At 43.2% G+C, this 22,430-nt stretch overlaps 2 protein-coding genes across 5 annotated transcripts in view; one reads left to right on the top strand and one right to left on the bottom strand.

Annotated features, from left to right (window-relative positions):
- adcyap1r1b (adenylate cyclase activating polypeptide 1b (pituitary) receptor type I) overlaps positions 1–8,649 on the top strand; it is a 99,346-nt gene extending 90,697 nt beyond the window's left edge. The window contains exon 14 of one of the 2 annotated variants that reach the window (XM_031785697.1): positions 2–8,649. In XM_031785697.1, coding sequence (XP_031641557.1) covers positions 2–592 — 591 coding nt within the window. In that variant the 3' untranslated portion in view covers positions 593–8,649. The remainder of the gene's footprint in view (position 1) is intronic. The other variant, XM_020499450.2, reaches the window with a different exon arrangement.
- LOC116353050 (pituitary adenylate cyclase-activating polypeptide type I receptor-like) overlaps positions 8,243–22,430 on the bottom strand; it is a 68,766-nt gene continuing 54,578 nt past the window's right edge. Inside the window, exons 7-14 of one of the 3 annotated variants that reach the window (XR_004202341.1) lie at positions 18,288–18,441; positions 18,036–18,096; positions 17,829–17,898; positions 17,538–17,629; positions 17,077–17,206; positions 16,750–16,791; positions 13,827–16,415; positions 11,697–13,790 (exon numbers count right to left, since the gene is read on the bottom strand). Coding sequence is in view for 1 of the 3 variants with exons in the window: in XM_031785698.1 (XP_031641558.1) it covers positions 16,071–16,415; positions 16,750–16,791; positions 17,077–17,206; positions 17,538–17,629; positions 17,829–17,898; positions 18,036–18,096; positions 18,288–18,441 (894 nt within the window). In the remaining 2 variants the exon portion in view is untranslated. Of the gene's footprint in view, positions 16,416–16,749; positions 16,792–17,076; positions 17,207–17,537; positions 17,630–17,828; positions 17,899–18,035; positions 18,097–18,287; positions 18,442–22,430 lie in introns of all 3 variants that reach the window. The other 2 variants (XR_004202342.1, XM_031785698.1) reach the window with 2 other exon arrangements.

The following is a 22,430-nucleotide window of genomic DNA, read 5'->3' on the forward strand; positions in this document are numbered from 1 at the left end:
GTATCTCCCTGAAGGTGCAGTCGGAGATCAAGAGGAAATGGCGCAGCTGGACGGTGAACAGGTACTTTGCTGTGGACCTGAAGCACCGGCACCCTTCGTTGGCCAGCAGTGGGGTGAACGGGGGAACGCAGCTCTCCATCCTCAGCAAGAGCAGCTCTCAGATCCGCATGTCCAGCCTACAGGCCGAGTCGCCAGCCACCTAAGCCACCTGAACTTCAACGGTGAAGCCCAGGACCAGAGCCAGGGAGAGACCACCACCACTACTACTACTACTACTACTACTACTACTACTACTTCTATCACCCCTACACCAAGACCCATCAGCCACTTCCACACTGGTCCTGATACTATGACCAACCTCACCCCTACACCCAACCTCACCCCTATACCCACACCCAACCATGGACCACTACCAGTGACCAGCCTCACCAACCCATACCCTTTCCCCAACCCATATCCAGACACCACCAACCCATACCCAGAGACAACCAACCCGTACCCTGACACAACCCTGATCCTGGACTCTGGAGAACGCATCCCGGACCCTCCTAACTGCACTGCACCCAAAAGCCCAACTGAGCCCTTCATTTAACGAACTGGATCAACAACTCAACCCTAATAAAGCCATGCCGAATCAATCACACCTAAACAAGTCCAATCCCTAACCCTATCCAAACTAACCAACCCAATACAATCCAAACTAACCCAATCCCTAGCCCTATTCAAACTAACCTACCCAATACAATCCAAACTAACCCAACCCCAAGCCCTATTCAAACTAACCTACCCAATACAATCCAAACTAACCCAACCCCTAGCCCTATCCAAACTAACCTACCCAATACAATCCAAACTAACCCATCCCCAAGCCCTATTCAAACTAACCTACCCAATACAATCCAAACTAACCCAACCCCTAGCCCTATCCAAACTAACCTACCCAATACAATCCAAACTAACCCAACCCCTAGCCCTATCCAAACTAGCCCAACCTCTAGCCCAATAAAAAAACAACCAAATACAATTCAAACGAACCCAACCCTAAACCCTATTCAAACTAACCTACCCAATACAATCCAAACTAACCCAACCCCTAACCCTATTCAAACTAACCCAACCCCTAGCCCTATTCAAACTAACCTACCCAATACAATCCAAACTAACCCAACCCCTAGCCCTATTCAAACTAACCTACCCAATACAATCCAAACTAACCCAACCCCTAACCCTATTCAAACTAACCCAACCCCTAGCCCTATTCAAACTAACCTACCCAATACAATCCAAACTAACCCAACCCCAAGCCCTATTCAAACTAACCTACCCAATACAATCCAAACTAACCCAACCCCTAACCCTATTCAAACTAACCCAACCCCTAGCCCTATTCAAACTAACCTACCCAATACAATCCAAACTAACCCAACCCCAAGCCCTATTCAAACTAACCTACCCAATACAATCCAAACTAACCCAACCCCTAACCCCAACCAAACTAACCAACCCAATACAATCCAAACTAACCCAACCCCAAGCCCTATTCAAACGAACCTACCCAATACAAACCAAACTAACCCAACCCCTAACCCCAACCAAACTAACCAACCCAATACAATACAATCTAACCCAACCCCTAGTCCTATTCAAACTAATCAACCCAATACAATCCAAACTTAACAAACCCCTAGCCCTATCCAAACTAACCCAACCACTAGCCCTATCTAAATCAACCAACCCAATACAAATCCAAACTAACCCAAGCCCTAACCAAACTAATCCAATACAATTCAAACTAACCCATCCCGAGCCCTATCCAAACTAACCCAACCCCTAGCCCTTTCCAAACTAACCCAACCCCTAGCCCCATCCAAACCAACCCAACCCCTAGCCCTATCCAAAGTAACCTACCCAAAGCCATATTTAAAACTAACCTACCCAATACAATCCAAACTAACCCAACCCCTAGCCCTATCTAAACTAACCAACCCAATACAATCCAAACTAACCCAACCCCTAGCCCTATCTAAACTAACCTACCCAATACAATCCAAACTAACCCAACCCCTAGCCCTATCCAAACTAACCCAACCCCTAGCCCAATCCAAACTAACCCAACCCCTAACCATATTCAAACGAACCCAACCCCTAGCCCTATCCCAACCCCTAGCCCAATCCAAACTAACCCAAACCCTAACCCTATTCAAACTAACCCAACCCCTAGCCCAATCCAAACTAACCCAACCACTAGCCCTATACAAACTAACCCAACCCAATACAATCCAAACTAACCCAACCCCTAGCCCAATCCAAACCAACCTACCCAATACAATCCAAACTAACCCAACCCCTAGCCCCATCCAAACCAACCTACCCAATACAATCCAAACTAACCCAACCCCTAGCCCTATTCAAACTAAGCAACCCGATACACTCCAAACTAACCCAACCCCTAGCCCTATCCAAACTAACCCAGCCCCTAGCCCTATCCAAACTAACCCAGCCCCTAGCCCTATTCAAACTACCCCAACCCAATACAATCCAAACTAACCCAACCCCTAGCCCTATCCAAACTAACCCAACCCCTAACCATATTCAAACGAACCCAACCCCTAGCCCTATCCAAACTAACCCAACCCCTAGCCCAATCCAAACTAACCCAAACCCTAACCCTATTCAAACTAACCCAACCCCTAGCCCAATCCAAACTAACCCAACCACTAGCCCTATACAAACTAACCCAACCCAATACAATCCAAACTAACCCAACCCCTAGCCCTATTCAAACTAAGCAACCCGATACACTCCAAACTAACCCAACCCCTAGCCCTATCCAAACTAACCCAGCCCCTAGCCCTATTCAAACTACCCCAACCCAATACAATCCAAACTAACCCAACCCCTAGCCCTATCCAAACTAACCCAAACCCTAGCCCTATCCAAACTAACCCAGCCCCTAGCCCTATCCAAACTAACCCAGCCCCTAGCCCTATTCAAACTACCCCAACCCAATACAATCCAAACTAACCCAACACCTAGTCCTTAGCAATCCAACTCATCCATACCTAAACTAACCTGACTCCTATTTCTATCCAAACCAGCCTATCACTATGTAAACTAACCCAACCAACCCTGACTTAACCTACCCCAACATTAAAACCCAACTCTACCAGACAGGAACAGAACACATAGCACCTCACCAGCAGCACCTGTTCACGAGCAGTTGTAGGTGAATCCACCTTTAAACTGTTACAACTACAGTGTCTCCATCATGGAGCAAACCACCGTCAGTGGTAGTGGCCTAGCAGTGAATGTCAATCACCATTCAGAAACCATCAGACAAGGATATTTACAAGGAAGGCAGAAGGCTATGAAGGAAAAGCATGGTTAATGGTCTGTACATATCATCATGTTGTTATGTCAAAAAGCCTCCCCCCGTTAGGTTTATCACGTAGAGCAGAAGAGCTGGACCAATTCAGTGCTGCTGGAACATCCATGTAATACCACTGGTCATTGCAATCATATCATCATGTCCGAAGAATGACAATACGTATTTAACGACTCCTCCTCCTCTCTTTCCTCAGTCTGTCTTTCAGCTTGTTGCAGACTCAAGTTAAGACTGTGTTTTGTTGTTCTGGGTATTGTTGTTGTTATGGCAACTTAATTACGGAGCAGTAACAAAACCATAAAGCCTCTATCAGAGTCCAAAATGTGCATGTGTACGCACAGCAGTGTTCTAGAATATTGGACCGTTGGCTTTCATACTTTTTGAATTCTCAGCAGAGAACGTTGGTTGGGAATTTTGGTACGGTGCGCGTTCGGGCTGTGCATCCCCTGCGAATTGTGGTCTCAGAACCATGTAGCTACAGTATGTCACAACGAGATGCCGGACTATCACGTCACTAAGTCTGTGGCCGGACTGTTTGACTCTGAATTAAGCTTTACACGTCCTGTACAGGAGAAGCAACAAACCGGCCAATCGAGACAGACTGACCTAATGTAAATATTTATCAGCTGACCAATCAGGTTGCAAGTGTGTGCCTGTTTGTAGAGGGCATAGATTTAGATAGACATTGCATCTTTGTATCTGTCCCACTATGGCATCTGTGAGAGAAAAGGCAACACCATTGAGACCATGTCCAGTTTGAAGTAGTCACTTTATTAATGTACTACTTCTATGAGTTGGCAAGCAAACTAAAAAGGTGCATACTGTGGTCTAGACTATTATTTGAACAGGTATAAATGTTGCCTATTTACTGCCACCTGCAGTTCTGGAATGTTTGCTCACAAGAATAATTAATTGGCTGATCCCTCCTGATGATCCCTACTTAACCCATAGGAAGTTCCACCCAGTTGACTACTTAAAAATGGTGAATGTCCTCAATGGCACTGCCCATGCTAAAAAAGACTTTTGGGCACTAGTGTTGTCTATCTAAGTCTATGGTAGAGGGAGAATGATCATGTGAGATTACTGTAAAATAATGAACAGTGAAAGGACACAAAATGGAGGCTAACACACTGCATCATGGGATACTATTCAGGCCTGGAGACTCAAGCCAAGATCAAGGCAAAATAAATAATTAATGGACCAACAGTAGAAACAATGTATCTTAAAATATGAAGATAATAGTCAACCACCACCAGAAGTAGAGCATCATAGTGCTTTGTATGACCGTATATGACGTCAACAGCTATGTGTCAGCCAATGGCACAGGTCACCTTTACCTGTGTAAGCTGTGATTGGTGGAGTGACAGGAAGATGATGATGTCACTTCCTCCTTGCTATATGTACCACTGTTACTAGAGATAGAGGAATTCTTCCGACTGGGCACACACTGAATCAATGTTGTTTCCATGTAATTTCAATGAAATTATGTTGAACCAAAGTGGAATAGACGTTGAATTGACGTCTGTGCCCAGTGGGATTCTTCTGAGGAAGACAGATGACATGGGTAAAACCAGTATTTATGTGAAAGGTATATTTTCTACAGTTCAATTATGAGGAATGAAATGCCAAAAATAAAACCTGCGTTAAGGTAAGATGGTCATCTATTTTAGAAGGATGAACAATGCTAAGGTTTGCCAACTACGACCATTACACACCAAACCTCTTTAAATCTTAGCATTGCTTATGATGACAAGATGCCTTGGTTCATTTCGGGAGAGGATTGATAGTGCCACTAGTTTTAAACAGCCGGTAGTACAGAAAATGTCAATGACAACTTACTCATGAATGGGTATCGTGAGTTCAATGTATAACTGTGTTACAATGTCTGCATGAATTGTATTTTTCTTTCTTCTTTTGAATCTGTTTACAATTGTTTTGTGAGATTATTACTGTACCTGACGCTGAAAAGGCAATGCAGTCCAATCTAGATTTTACTTAGTTTCTTCAGCAGTCTCTCAGCTAGCTTCAATTTGTATATTTAACTATATAGATAACTTAGACCGACAGAAAGTATTTTACCACATTGAGTTTTGATAAACAGCTTCCTGAATTGTGTTTTTTTTAAGTATTATTTTGGGGTATTTCTCTCATTCCAAAGATGAACACTAGACTCCACACTGAGTTTCACGGCCGTATACATTTGCAAAGGCTGAGTAAAAGCTTTGCAACTGATGTCACTACAGATTTGATCCTTTGGTCTGATTTAACTATTATTATTCTATATTCTAATCCCATGTTAATCCTAATCCCATGTTAATCTCTCCTAGTATACTTTAGTCTCCAAAGTGCCTTTATGCACAAAACGGCAAGTATTTCTGTTAATCTGAGAGATTTTTTTAGACATTATTTTTTAAACGAAACTGCAAAGTATGTAAAAACATGTGGTCAACAAAAGTGCTTTTATGATGTTACACTGAATCAGTATTTTATTAACCTGGAGGCCTTTGAAGTACCTAGAGCTCATTTCTGGTTTAAGATGGGCATAACCTATGAACTTTAACCTACGACCTATAACCTACGACCGATGACCTTTTGAAATAAGCCACTTTTATTTTGAGTAAATATCTACTATGGTCTATATCATATACACAATAATAGGTATGATTGATTGACTCTGTTCTATTTTGCAGCATTCAGTCCTTTACACTCATAATATTTTTTGTATATCAAAATAATGGGACCCTGGTTGATTTAATTAAGTTACTGTGCACCGTTTGTGACTGCAGGCAAATGTGGTGCTTTTAAACGGGAGAGAAAGACAAAAAAATGTATACATATATATATTCTTAATTTGGTTTGGTCACGTACAGTATGAATAATTGCCTTTATTCTCAAACTGAAATGGAAAAAAAACTATGTTTTGTCATATTATTTTATTTATATACTATAAACTATAGATAATGATGCATATCTGTAAACAGTGTGTTAGCGTGTCAAACGTTTGATGAACAGTTGATGACTCCACAACTCCCCAGCCCACCTGAAAAAGCACAGCTCTTTAACAGTACTATCTGATCAGAAACACAAAACTTCCTGTTAGGAATAGTTTCCCATTGTTCATTAAAGAAGCATATAGAGGCTGGTTCAGATGAAGAAGAATGACAAGGAGGGCAGACAGAAAGCAGTAATGTGCTGTGTTTTTCTTCAGTCTGGACCTGTCTTTAGCAGTCCTATGCTTTACACTGGCCTTTAATATGGGTCCATCCATGCGTGTGCGAATACAGATGGCCCAAAGGTGTCCCTGTTTCACTGTGAAACAGGTTGGACAAGCAGAAAGAGATGATCTGCTTTTGGTTCCCACACCAAGTTGAATGTTTAGCAGGAGTTTCTTATTAAAACCATAATGACAGTCTCAGCATGTCATGAGCCAATTTTAAGAGTATGAATATACATTTTCAAGAGTATTTATGTTATGAAATATTAAACAATACACAGCCTTATATCGCCGGTCAATGTGATGTCAATTAGAGATGTAATCATTCTGAGAATACAGTATATTGTTTATTAAATCTGTTGTTATAATGAACAATGAAGTAGTTATCTACATACATGTACAGTAGTTTAGATGTGTCCCAAAATGCACCCTTTTCTCTCATCCTTTTATAGTGTACTACTTTTGACCAGGGCCCATAGGGAAAAAGTTATGCACTAAATAGGGAATTGGGTAGCATTTGGGATGGAGACTGTGGTTTACAAATATGTGTAGTCTACCATTGTGGCTTATAAATGGTCAACTGAATTCTGCCGTGTCATTGTGTAAGACAGTATCTCGTAGATGGAGTCGTCCGTGGTGCAAAGTGAATATTAGCCGTCATTAGAATTTTGCTCCGTGGTTGTTATCATTTTAGTATTATTTTGGTGATAGTGATTGTTCAAATATGAAGCATATTGTATTGCTGCCTATAATCTCTTGTAGACTGATGCATGCATCTCTTGATGGTTTGATCCTTTTCACCAAGCTGTGTTGATTATTCTGCAGATGAAATCTTACTGGGAGATGATGGAACCTTTTATAGATATGTTCTTAAACAGTTCATAGAATCCTGAGTGAATTCTAAGTGTGACATTCGTTTTACTGCATTCTGATCATGGAGTCAGCAATTTCAAGGAAAAAGCAGCTCCAAGGAAGAAAAATACAATGGTGTTCAATAGTAAATCATTATTTTAAACTATTTAACCAGAAAGGGGCATAGGGTTAGAAAGCCATCCACTAAACTGTGAATAATATTTTTCTGTTGCTGGTCAATTGTCATTAAGAAGGGGCATTTTAAAACATTTATGATCGGGCCTAGTCAGAACCACCCTGTTCATTCAATTTCATTTTAATGTTAATACGTTTTAGAGTCCTTTGACATGAGGGTAATTGCCATACTACATTTCTAAATAAATAGCCAATAACTTTTATAGTTTCCAACCATCACAAGATGACATTTAGAAAGCAGGCTCTGTTTTGGATGGAAAAGAGACAACAGGGCTGTGTTCAACAGGGCACCATGTTGTGGAACATCATGTAGAACAAACATGTCACTCTGAAATGTTAAGTAATGTAAGGACTCACGTCAGCTCTATTCATGACATTTCTATCTGCAACGTTCCACATTTGCCTACCTAACATAGCCCAGGACAAAGGTACTGTACAGTGATGGCTGAATGTAATGTAACTGTTGTATCTGTGGTCTGAAGGGTTGGGCTCAATTACATTTCAATTCAGTCAATGCCAGAAGTAAACAAAACATTTTCTCAATGCTTTTTAATGAAAAACAAATGTAATTAAGAATTTCAGTTTGAATTGAAATGTAATTTGCCATAATTCTGGTGAGCTGACCGCTGACAGCTTCAGGCTGTTTTTAAACTCATGTTTTCATTTCATCTTCTGTTTCACCGCTGCGCTGTATAAATGTCTTCTTGTTTTGATGTATATATTAAAACAGGGGCAGGAAACCCTGTTCTTGGTGAGCCGCAGGTACAGCAGGATTTTGATCCATCTAGGCACCACGCTGGACCAACTGAGCTAATTGATCAGTTCAGTAATTGCCTAAATTCAACATACCTGGTCTTCCAGGTTGGTTAAATCAAAAACATGAAGTGCCTGGGGCCCTCCAGGACCAGGGTTACCTACCCCTGTAATAAAGAGGTTTTGTACATTATTATTGTATTATTGACTTTAAGTCACAATAAATGTTTTGGACTTGTTGACTCATTGATGTTGTGTATGTGTGTTTGTTATTTGGACTTATAGTACAGCCCTGTATTAGCCTGGTGCCAGATCTGATTGTGCTTTTTTGCCAACTCGTACGTCCAGTGTCATGCCAAACATGACATGACGAAAGGAGTTGGCAAAACAGCACAAACAGATCAGGCACCAGGCTAGCCCTCTAAATAAACAGCATCACATCAGAAATGTTCAGTAATGTTGTAGCCAGGAACCTGTTAGGGGGGAAAGAGCTTTCAGTTTTTTACAGCTTCAGAAGAGAGAGAACACAATTCGCACACAGATGTGAATATTACACCATCTCAACTCCACAATACCACAAAAGCAGTTTACAAGTCAAAGTGCTGCATCCATTGATCCTTTCAGTAGCTTAGTCTCACAGTCAATAAAAGTCTTGTTCAGTTCAGATCAGTTCCATGTTCTTGTCACAATTTGAACCCAACAAAGAAGCATGCACACTATTATATTATGCTGCCCATGTTATAATAGAGTATACAGCTTTTTTAAATATCAAATTAATCAAAGTGAAGGATATCTTAGCATAGTATGCATCATATTCCACAAAAAAATGACATATTATAATTGATATAATTCATGATATGAATACACGGGATGATTGCCTTACATGTCAGATGCAGATATGAGCAACACAGACCAGTAGTACATGGTAAAGGTACCAGAGGTCATCGTCTGAGCCATAACCTCCTTTTCCCACAATCACAGATTTACATAGGAGGTCACAAGCTCCAAAGCATGAATGGCTTTTTAATATAGTGTTTCATGTATATATACACTGAATACTTTAACCATGTACAGTACCCATTTACTTCTGATTTGTTTATCTTCTGGAAAGGTACTAAAATGGCCCCCATAAAATATGATTCTACAGTGCTCCCTTGTGGAGAGATGCAACTATTGACACCAAGAAATAACAGACAAGATAATCCAAAACCTGTCCATTTTCCCAACTATACAATACAAATATCTGAAAACATACTCATACTGTACAGTTGCAACCTCTTGAAAATGTCCTTCCCCTAAAAAGTATTGATAGTACACGAAGTATGTAACAACACATTTTTGCAATTTGTCAATAAATTGATATACAAATGATATAATTCAATTGAAATGCAAGTTGTATTATATTTTATTAATTTACTCATTTTATTATACAACTAAATAAACCTAGTACCTACATATATGTGTATATGATACAAAATATTAACATGTTCAAAATTAAATAATTAAGATGTGTAATGGGTATATGTTGTACAGATTGCTCAGAAATATAGAACACAATGAAACAGTTTTGACATAAATACGCTGACTTTGGTGTTAATAAAATCTCTAAATAAATGCAATGTCCAAGAAAACGGGACTATAAAGTTTCAAAAGAAAAACAAATCTAGACTATCTATAATCTATCATCTGTATATTTTCTATCATCTCTATAATCTATAATCTCTATAATTGATCATCTCTATAATCTAATCTATATAATCTATCATCTCTATAATTTATATTATCTCTATAATCTATACATCTCTATATCGCGATCATCTATAATCTCTTATCAACAATCTATAATATCATTCATTCATGTTTATGTACACTTCTACATTAAAACCTCTTAAACTGACAGTCCCTGAAATTGTGCATTAGAATTACTTTTAAAAATATGTAAATGTTTACCTTACTTATTTTATTGACTTCCCACTGTTTTGTCAGAAGACAGCAATGCAGACCTTCTGTCGAATAAACTTGTATTTGCCTCCCTCTGCTGGTCAGTTTCATCATTACATCGATTTATATCACTTAACTGCAATGTGACATCAAATCCAGCTCGACTGCTTCACAGCACAGACATGGCAAAGCAATCGCTGAATTTGTCTCGAGCAGGCGGATCTAAATACAACAGAGCTCTACGATAAAGAACGTCAATCTACACACAATACCCTATATTGACAAAGCATGAACAGGTTTTTAGACATTTTTACTAATTTATAAAAAATAAACTGAAATATTACATTTATATAAGTATTCAGACCATTTCTCAGTACTTTATTGAAGTACCTTTGGCAGCGATTACAGCCGCAAGTCTTCTTGGGTATGACGCTACAAGCTTGGCACACATGTATTTGGGGAGTTTCTCCCATTCTTCTCTGCAGATCCTCTCTAGATATATCCGGTTGGATGGGGAGCGTTGCTGAACAGCTATTTTTAGGTTCAATCAGGTTTAAGTCCGGGCACTAGCTGGGCCACTCAAGCACATTCAGAGACTTGTTCCAATACCACTCCTGCCTTGTCTTGGCTGTGTGCTTAGTGTTGTTGTCATGTTTGGTCAACTTTCTCCCTAGTCTGAGGTCCTGAGAGCTCTGGAGCAGATTTTCATAAAGGATCTCTCTGTACTTTGCTCCGTTCATCTTTGCCTCGATCCTGACTAGTCTCCCAGTCCCTGCCACTGAAAAACATCCCCACAGCATAATTCTGCCATCACCATGCTTCACCATAGGGATGGTGCCAGGTTTCCTCCAGACGTGACGCTTGACATTCAGGTCAGTGTTCAATCTTGGTTTCATCAGAGCAGAGAATTTTGTTTCTCATGGTCTGAGTCTTTAAGTGCCTTTTGGCAAACTCCAAGTGGGCAGTCATGTGCCTTTTACTGAGGAGTGGCTTCCGTTTGGCCACTCTACCATCTCTGAATGGTGGAGTGCTGCAGACATAGTTGTCCTTCTGGAAGGTTCTCCCATCTCCACAGAGGAACTCTAGAGCTCTGTCAGAGTGACCATGTGGTTCTTGGTCACCTCCCTGACTCTAAGAAGAGTCTTGGCAATTCCAAACTTCACTGAGTTCTTGGGGACCATCAATGCTGCAGACATTTTTTGGCACCCTTCCCCATATCTGTGCCTTGACACAATCCTATCTCTGCGCTCTGCGGAAAATTCCTTCGACCTCATGGCTTGGTTTTTGCTCTGACATGCACTGTCAACTGTGGGACCTTATATAGATAGGCGTGTGCCTTTCCAAATCATGCCAATGAATTGAATTTACCACAGGTGGATTCAAATCCAGTTGTAGAAACATCTCAAGGATGGTCAATGGAAACAGGATGCACCTGAGCTCAATTTCAAATCTCTTAGCGAAGGGTCTGGATACCTGTTGTTGCTGTTTTTGCTCTGTCATTAAAGGGTATTGTGTATGGGATCGCTGAGGATTTAGTTTCATTTCATCCATGTTGGAACTAGGCTGTAACGTAGAAACATGTGGAGAAAGTACTTTCCGAAGGAACTGTATGTTTGGTCAAGTAATAAAGAATGTGAAATATTTTGGGTAGATGTTCCGAAAACAGATTATAACTATATATGGACATATTATAAAGTATGAAAAGGCTTATTCATTCCCAACTGTATGTTATTTTATCATTTCATAATTTTTGTATTTGTTTTAGTATACTTTTACTGTGTACTAGGTCATATGGGTTGAAAAGTTGTTGTTTTTTCTCAGACATAGATAAACAATTCCAGGTGAAAGCCAAAGGTCATAGCTTTCTGGGGGAAACAACACTACACCATTCAAATATTGCCCTCTTGCTAGATGGATGACTAAAGCCATAGAGAAACAGTACAAAACGGCTGTCAGCTCAACTGGTTTTAAGACAATTAATAACAACAAAAAACAAGGTCTACATAAATAATCATCTTTACAGTGTAGTGCTCCATACATGCTTGTGCACTGTGCAACATGTTGCATTACAATCCATAAGGTAGAAATGGTTGTTCTTCTCTGTACTCTTCAGGTTGATGAGGGGATAGAGGTGAGTTGAACCTCTTCCTTCAGGTTGATGAGGGGATAGAGGTGAGTTGAACCTCTTCCTTCAGGTTGATGAGGGGATAGAGGTCAGTTGAACCTCTTCCTTCAGGTTGATGAGGGGATAGAGGTGAGTTGAACCTCTTCCTTCAGGTTGATGAGGGGATAGAGGTCAGTTGAACCTCTTCCTTCAGGTTGATGAGGGGATAGAGGTGAGTTGAACCTCTTCCTTCAGGTTGATGAGGGGATAGAGGTCAGTTGAACCTCTTCCTTCAGGTTGATGAGGGGATAGAGGTGAGTTGAACCTCTTCCTTCAGGTTGATGAGGGGATAGAGGTCAGTTGAACCTCTTCCTTCAGGTTGATGAGAGAGATCAGTTGAACCTCTTCTTTCAGGTTGATGAGGGGAGAGAGGTGAGTTGAACCTCTTCCTTCAGGTTGATGAGGGGATAGAGGTCAGTTGAACCTCTTCCTTCAGGTTGATGAGGGGATAGAGGTGAGTTGAACCTCTTCCTTCAGGTTGATGAGGGGATAGAGGTCAGTTGAACCTCTTCCTTCAGGTTGATGAGGGGATAGAGGTGAGTTGAACCTCTTCCTTCAGGTTGATGAGGGGATAGAGGTCAGTTGAACCTCTTCCTTCAGGTTGATGAGGGGATAGAGGTGAGTTGAAGCTCTTCCTTCAGGTTGATGAGGGGATAGAGGTCAGTTGAACCTCTTCCTTCAGGTTGATGAGGGGATAGAGGTCAGTTGAACCTCTTCCTTCAGGTTGATGAGGGGATAGAGGTGAGTTGAACCTCTTCCTTCAAGGTTGATGAGGGGATAGAGGTCAGTTGAACCTCTTCCTTCAGGTTGATGAGGGGATAGAGGTGAGTTGAACCTCTTCCTTCAGGTTGATGAGGGGATAGAGGTGAGTTGAACCTCTTCCTTCAGGTTGATGAGGGGATAGAGGTCAGTTGAACCTCTTCCTTCAGGTTGATGAGGGGATAGAGGTCAGTTGAACCTCTTCCTTCAGGTTGATGAGGGGATAGAGGTCAGTTGAACCTCTTCCTTCAGGTTGATGAGGGGATAGAGGTCAGTTGAACCTCTTCCTTCAGGTTGATGAGGGGATAGAGGTGAGTTGAACCTCTTCCTTCAGGTTGATGAGGGGATAGAGGTCAGTTGAACCTCTTCCTTCAGGTTGATGAGGGGATAGAGGTGAGTTGAACCTCTTCCTTCAGGTTGATGAGGGGATAGAGGTCAGTTGAACCTCTTCCTTCAGGTTGATGAGGGGATAGAGGTGAGTTGAACCTCTTCCTTCAGGTTGATGAGGGGATAGAGGTCAGTTGAACCTCTTCCTTCAGGTTGATGAGAGAGATCAGTTGAACCTCTTCCTTCAGGTTGATGAGGGGATAGAGGTGAGTTGAACCTCTTCCTTCAGGTTGATGAGGGGATAGAGGTCAGTTGAACCTCTTCCTTCAGGTTGATGAGAGAGATCAGTTGAACCTCTTCTTTCAGGTTGATTAGGGGAGAGAGGTGAGTTGAAGCTCTTCCTTCAGGTTGATGAGGGGATAGAGGTCAGTTGAACCTCTTCCATCAGGTTGATGAGGGGATAGAGGTCAGTTGAACCTCTTCCTTCAGGTTGATGAGAGAGATCAGTTGAACCTCTTCTTTCAGGTTGATGAGGGGAGAGAGGTGAGTTGAACCTCTTCCTTCAAGATGATGAGGGGATAGAGATCAGTTGAACCTCTTCCTTCAGGTTGATTAGGGGAGAGAGGTCAGTTGAACCTCTTCCTTCAGGTTGATTAGGGGAGAGAGGTGTGTTGAACCTCTTCCTTCAGGCTGATTAGGGGATAGAGGTCAGTTGAACCTCTTCCTTCAGGTTGATTAGGGGAGAGAGGTGAGTTGAACCTCTTCCTTCAGGTTGATTAGGGGAGAGAGGTCAGTTGAACCTCTTCCTTCAGGTTGATTGGGGGAGAGAGGTCAGTTGAACCTCTTCCTCTCAATCAATATGTTCAATTTATCACTACTCTGCATTTCTAACACACCGGGGCCAGTCCATTTCTACTATGGACACAAGCGCAGTCCACTGGAGTCCACTAGCATCCACTAGAGTCCACTAGTGTCTAGTGTCCAGACCACACAGCCAGCAATTCCATGTCTGGCAACAATAGCAGCAACCCACCCAAACACAGCACAGTCCATTTAGAAAGCCCCGACAGACAAGGCTGTGTATTTACTTGTACTATGGAAGATACAGTATATTGTAGACACTATAAAGTTAGCTTCATTTGGGAATCTGGTCAATCTGTGGCCATTGCGATAATTTGCTTTTTTTTGTATTACTCTTCCTCAGTCTATGGAGCCACACAGCCAAGCCAGTGAGTCAACACAACAGACAGCTCAGTCTATGGAACCACACAGCCAAGCCAGTGAGTCAACACAACAGACAGCTCAGTCTATGGAGCCACACAGCCAAGCCAGTGAGTCAACACAACAGACAGCTCAGTCTATGGAACCACACAGCCAAGCCAGTGAGTCAACACAACAGACAGCTCAGTCTATGGAACCACACAGCCAAGCCAGTGAGTCAACACAACAGACAGCTCAGTCTATGGAGCCACACAGCCAAGCCAGTGAGTCAACACAACAGACAGCTCAGTCTATGGAACCACACAGCCAAGCCAGTGAGTCAACACAACAGACAGCTCAGTCTATGGAGCCACACAGCCAAGCCAGTGAGTCAACACAACAGACAGCTCAGTCTATGGAACCACACAGCCAAGCCAGTGAGTCAACACAACAGACAGCTCAGTCTATGGAGCCACACAGCCAAGCCAGTGAGTCAACACAACAGACAGCTCAGTCTATGGAGCCACACAGCCAAGCCAGTGAGTCAACACAACAGACAGCTCAGTCTATGGAACCACACAGCCAAGCCAGTGAGTCAACACAACAGACAGCTCAGTCTATGGAACCACACAGCCAAGCCAGTGAGTCAACACAACAGACAGCTCAGTCTATGGAACCACACAGCCAAGCCAGTGAGTCAACACAACAGACAGCTCAGTCTATGGAACCACACAGCCAAGCCAGTGAGTCAACACAACAGACAGCTCAGTCTATGGAACCACACAGCCAAGCCAGTGAGTCAACACAACAGACAGCTCAGTCTATGGAACCACACAGCCAAGCCAGTGAGTCAACACAACAGACAGCTCAGTCTATGGAACCACACAGCCAAGCCAGTGAGTCAACACAACAGACAGCTCAGTCTATGGAACCACACAGCCAAGCCAGTGAGTCAACACAACAGACAGCTCAGTCTATGGAACCACACAGCCAAGCCAGTGAGTCAACACAACAGACAGCTCAGTCTATGGAACCACACAGCCAAGCCAGTGAGTCAACACAACAGACAGCTCAGTCTATGGAGCCACACAGCCAAGCCAGTGAGTCAACACAACAGACAGCTCAGTCTATGGAACAACATTTAGATCTCTCTAGACTGAGAGGCCTATCTGAGATTTGGGCACTGCAGAGTCAAGGTGTAGTCTATCCTTGAGAGAGGGGAGGAATAAAAGAAGAGGGAGGATTGGGAATAGAGAGAGATAGCGGGATTTTTTGTTCTCTCAGACTGTTGAGTTGTGTGTGAGTGAGTCGGTGTTGTGTGTGAGAGTGTTTGTGTCGTCACAGATTGAGACAGAGCTGTGTGTGAGTGTTTGTGTGTCAGTGTGTGTGAGTGTTTGTGTGTCAGTACAGCTCGGGACAGAAGTGTGTGTGAGTGTGTGTTTGTCGATGTGTGTGAGTGTGTGTGTGTCGCTGATGCAGGGCAGCTCCTTGGGGGAGGACTTCTCCAGAACAGAGATCTGTGTGACAGTGGAGCTCTCTGTGAAGAGGGTACGTCTTCTCCTACTGTAGCGCAGATAACCCTGGATCTGCCACTTCCATAGATGCTTCTTCAGCTCTGCCTGCACCTGGACACACGAATGCACGCACACACATGCATACGCACGCACACACACACACGCGCGCATATGCATGCACGCACACAGGCACAAACACACACACACAGAGAGAGAGAAAGAGAGAGAGCACTCTGTCATTTGAAAGCACATTGAGAGGTCTGTACACAGCGTTCAGTACATAAAATAATCTTGACATCAGAGACTTGAGATAGCAGTCAATCAGAAACGAAGGGCTATTTGGGCTATTTGTCTCTGCAGTAAGAACACTGCGAGTTATTCAATCAAAATCACTGTAATCCTAGATTCTAATTCTGTCATTGTAATTATGTTGGTTACTGCTTACTTCTCCATTTAGGAAACAGTAGAGCAGAGCCACCACAAAGCCCTGAGGAAGAAGAAGGAGTACAAAGTGAGTTTTACAGTTACATGTCAAATGTACCTTCATTTGTAACACACATTCCCCTAGGCAGTAGTGGCACACCCAAACCACGTGTGCAGGCACGCAGGCACACAGCCACACCCCTACGAACGCCCCTACCATGCCCCTACCACACCCCTACCACGCCCCTACCATGCCCCTACCACACCCCCACCACACCCCTACCACGCCCCTACCACGCCCCTACCACATCCCTACCACACCCCTACCACACCCCTACCACGCCCCTACCTGAAAGGATCCCAGGCCCAGCTCTATGAAGATACGGGCCTCCTCTCCTGTGTTCTCTGGTAGGAAGGCAAACACCATGTAGTGCATCCCAAACAGAGGGATCAGGAACAGAGTGGATTTAGCCAGCCTCCTGCACACAGAGAGAGAGAGAGAGAGAGAGAGAGAGAGAGAGAGAGAGGGAGAGAGAGAGAGAGAGAGAGAGAGAGAGAACAGATAAGAGTCACAATAATGTGTCTGTGTCTGGCTCACCAAACCACCTTTTACACGTGTGTGTGTGTGTGTGTGTGTGTGTGTGTGTGTGTGTGTGTGTGTGTGTGTGTGTGTGAGTGTGTGTGTGTGTGTGAGTGTGTGTGTGTGTGTGTGTGTGTGTGTGTGTGTGTGTGTGTGTGTGTGTGTGTGTGTGTGTGTGTGTGTGTGTGTGTGTGTGTGTGTGTGTGTGTGTGTGCTTCTCTGAGACTCACATGAAGTGGCCAGTGTCGTGGCCCCCCACGCCTGGAGATTTGAGCTTCTGTACCAGAATACGGATCACATTGATGAAGATGATGAAGTTGACCTGGAGCAGTGGAGGAAGAGGAGGAAGAGGAGGAGTTAGGACTGGATACTTTACAACACTGGGTGGATTAGGGTTAGAGTGGAGTTAGGATTTGGGTTGGAATTGGGTTAGGAAGAACTGGGATGTGGACATGAAACCAGGGTTAGGGTTAAGTTAGGTTAGGGTTAGGTTAGGGTTAGGTTAGGGTTAGGCCAATCACCAGTAGTGATGCTGTTATTGGCCCTTTGATGATCCACCAGATGAAGGCCACATCAGTGTCGTCCCAGCAACTACATCAGGACAGAACCACATGATATTATACAGTACAGTATTATTCCAACCGCCAACAATACTTTAGTATTCATGTATATAGGCCACATGACAATATCAATTCAGAGTAAGATTATAGTAAACATAAGTTTCTTACCCTCGGTTATCATAGAAGTTGCGTGTCAGAACCCACACCAACAGTATTGTAGTTGGGAGACCTAACAGATGCAGAGGACAATATCAGCTAGGTGTCCTTACTAAACCATTCCTCTTTGAGTTGCTGAGGAGAGAGAAGGACGTAAAGAGAGAAGTACAGGGGGAAAGATGTAAAAAGATAAGGACAAAGGGAAGGAGAAAAGAAGGAGAGAGACGAGGAGACGGAGAAAGTAAAAAGGAGAAGGTCACCTACCCCAGCCGATGAGTGTGTACCACCAGAAGTACTTCTTGTGTGAGACGAAGGTGAGGGCCAGAAGGGTCTGGAGGTACATGCCCTCCACCAGCAACCAGAAGTAGTTAGCCAGGATGCTAAACTGGAAGAAGGCCACCGCTGACTTACACGCCATCTACAGTACACACACACATCATATATCAATATCAGAGTTTTCTCAGCTCTTTTATTTTTTATTTTACACTTATTTTACCAGGTAAGTTGATGAAGAACACATTCTCATTTACAGCAACGACCTGGGGAATAGTTACAGGGGAGAGGAGGGGGGATGAGTGAGCCAATTGGACGCTGAGGATGTTTAGGTGGCCATGATGGTATGAGGGCCAGATTGGGAATTTCGCCAGGACACCAGGACACCGGGGTTAACACCCCTAGTCTTACCTCTAACCTGTACCCCCGCAATGTTGGGGGTACAGGTTAGTTGAGGTAATTTATACATGTAGGTAGGGGTGAAGTGACTATGAATAGATGATAAACAGCGAGTAGCACCAAAACAAATATTTTCTTAACTCTTCTCGAACTGCACCGTTGGTTAAGGTCTTGTAAGTAAGCATTTCACGGTATACCTCTTATAAATACAAGTAGTAATGCAGTCCATCTCTCCTCTACTTTGAGCCAGGAGAGATTGACATGCATATTCTCTCTTCTCTGTATACATCAATGAGGTCGCTCTTGCTGCTGGTGAGTCCCTGATCCACCTCTACGCAGACGACACCATTCTGTATACTTCCGGCCCTTCTTTGGACACTGTGTTAACAACCCTCCAGGCAAGCTTCAATGCCATACAACTCTCCTTCCGTGGCCTCCAATTGCTCTTAAATACAAGTAAAACTAAATGCATGCTCTTCAACCGATCGCTACCTGCACCTACCCGCCTGTCCAACATCACTACTCTGGACGGCTCTGACTTAGAATACGTGGACAACTACAAATACTTAGGTGTCTGGTTAGACTGTAAACTCTCCTTCCAGACCCATATCAAACATCTCCAATCCAAAGTTAAATCTAGAATTGGCTTCCTATTTCGCAACAAAGCATCCTTCACTCATGCTGCCAAACATACCCTTGTAAAACTGACCATCCTACCAATCCTCGACTTTGGCGATGTCATTTACAAAATAGCCTCCAATACCCTACTCAACAAATTGGATGCAGTCTATCACAGTGCAATCCGTTTTATCACCAAAGCCCCATATACTACCCACCATTGCGACCTGTACGCTCTCGTTGGCTGGCCCTCGCTTCATACTCGTCGTGTTTGTTTTACTCCATGTGTAACTCTGTGTCGTTTTATCTGTCGAACTGCTTTGCTTTATCTTGGCCAGGTCGCAATTGTAAATGAGAACTTGTTCTCAACTTGCCTACCTGGTTAAATAAAGGTAAAATAAAATAAATAAATAAATATTATTAATATTAGCTATCTGTGTACATCCAAGGTCCAGCCATGCTGCCCTGTTCTGAGCCAACTGCAATTTCCCTAAGTCACTTTTTGTGGCGCCTGACCACACGACTGAACAGTAGTCCAGGTGTGACAAAACTAGGGCCTGAAGGACCTGCCTTGTTGATAGTGTTGTTAAGAAGGTAGAAACTAGAGCCTGTAGGACCTGCCTTGTTGATAGTGTTGTTAAGAAGGTAGAAACTAGAGCCTGCAGGACCTGCCTTGTTGATAGTGTTGTTAAGAAGGTAGAAACTAGAGCCTGCAGGACCTGCCTTGTTGATAGTGTTGTTAAGAAGGTAGAAACTAGAGCCTGTAGGACCTGCCTTGTTGATAGTGTTGTTAAGAAGGTAGAAACTAGAGCCTGTAGGACCTGCCTTGTTGATAGTGTTGCTAATAAGGTAGAAACTAGAGCCTGTAGGACCTGCCTTGTTGATAGTGTTGCTAAGAAGGTAGAAACTAGAGCCTGTAGGACCTGCCTTGTTGATAGTGTTGCTAAGAAGGTAGAGAATCTAGAGCCTGTAGGACCTGCCTTGTTGATAGTGTTGTTAAGGTAGAAACTAGAGCCTGTCAGACCTGCCTTGTTGATAGTGTTGTTAAGAAGGTAGAAACTAGAGCCTGTAGGACCTGCCTTGTTGATAGTGTTGGTAAGAAGGTAGAAACTAGAGACTGTAGGACCTGTCTTGTTGATAGTGTTGTTAAGAAGGTAGAAACTAGGGCCTGAAGGACCTGCATTGTTGATAGTGCTGTTAAGAAGGTAGACACTAGAGCCTGTAGGACCTGCCTTGTTGATAGCGTTGTTAAGAAGGTAGAAACTAGAACCTGCAGGACCTGCCTTGTTGATGGTATTGTAGAAACTAGAACCTGCAGGACCTGTCTTGTTGATAGTGTTGGTAAGAAGGTAGAGCAGTGCTTTATTATGGACATACTTCTCCCCATCTTAGTTACTGTTGTATCAATATGTTTTGACCATGACAGTTTACAATCCATGGTTACTCCAAGCAGTTTAGTCATCTCAACATGCGCCATTTCCACATTATTTATTACAAGATTTAGTTGAGGTTTATGGTTTAGTGAATGTTTTGTCCCAAATACAATGCTTTTAGTTTTAGAAATACTTAGGACTGACTTATTCCTTGCCACCCACTCTGAAACTAACTACAGTTCTTTGTTAAGAGTTGCAGTTAGGACTATCTTATTCTGCATACTTAGACACTTTAGTCAAAGCCAGTGGCATCTCATTAGTAAAGATTGAAAAAAGTAATGGGCCTAGACAGCTGCCCTGGGGAATTCCTGATTCTATCTGGGTTATGTTGGAGAAGCTTCCATTAAAGAACACCCTCTGTGTTCTGTTAGACAGGTAACACTTTATCCACATTATAGCAGAGGGTGTAAAGCCATGATAAATATACTTTTCCAGCAGCAGACTATGATCGATAATGTCAAAAGCCTCACTGAAGTCTAACAAAACATCCCTCACAATCTTTTTATCATCCATTTCTCTCAGCCAAACATCAGTCATTTGTGAAAGTGCTGTGCTTGTTGAATGTCCTTTCCTATAAGCGTGAAAGTTTGTTGGCAATGTGTTTACTGTAAAATATTATTGTATCTGGTCAAACACCATTTTTTCCAAAAGTTTACTAAGTGTTGGTAACAGGCTGATTGGTCAGTTATTTGAGCCAGTAAAGAGGGCTTTACTATTCTTAGGTTTGGGAATGACTTTTACTTCCCTCCAAGCCTGGGGGCACACACTTTCTAGTGGGCTTAAATTGAAAACATGGTAAATACAAGTGGCAATATCATCCACTATTATCATGAGTAATTTTCCATCCAAGTTGTCAGACCACGGTGGCTTGTCATTGTTGATAGACAATAATCATTTATTTTAGCCTAAAATTGTGTGTGTGTGTGCTTGTCTAGGAGAGTTGCAATTACACTCTAATCAGGGTCAGACTCAATATGTCCTCTTATGTGAGGTTGGGCCAATTCAGGTTTCAGTCAATATGGGGGTGAGGGTCAGGAGGGACAGCTATCAGCCAGGAGCACCACTCCTCAATTATTTAACCCTGCATCACCCCCAAACACACACACACTGCCACCTCCACTCCTCCCCTGTACCCCTCTGGTGACTCCCTGAACCCCAATCACACTGCCACCTCCACCCCTACCCTGTACCCTTCTGGTGACTCCCTGAGCCACAATCACACTGCCACCTCCACACCTCCCTGTACCCCCCTGGTGACTCCCTGAGCCACAATCACACTGCCACCCTCCACCCCTCCTCTGTACCCCTCTGGTGACTCCCTGAACCACAATCACACTGCCACCTCCCCCCCTCCCCTGTACCCCTCTGGTGACTCCTTGAGCCACAATCCCACTGCCACCTCCACACCTCCCCTGTACCCCTCTGGTGACTCCTTGAGCCACAATCACACTGTCACCACCACCCCTCCCCTGTACCCCTCTGGTGACTCCCTGAGCCACAATCATACTGCCACCTCCACCCCTCCCCTGTACCCCTCTGGTGACTCCCTGAGCCACAATCATACTGCCACCCTTCTCTACTTCTGCAGTAGTCTCTGTAATCCCCATCTCCTCTCTGTGCTGTGGATTTAGCTTCTAAATATAGAACCTGGTGTCCTGTTGGGGTGCAAGAGACCTCTCTCTCC

Source organism: Oncorhynchus kisutch, linkage group LG13, assembly GCF_002021735.2.
Source record: "Oncorhynchus kisutch isolate 150728-3 linkage group LG13, Okis_V2, whole genome shotgun sequence".
Taxonomy (NCBI): domain Eukaryota; kingdom Metazoa; phylum Chordata; class Actinopteri; order Salmoniformes; family Salmonidae; genus Oncorhynchus; species Oncorhynchus kisutch.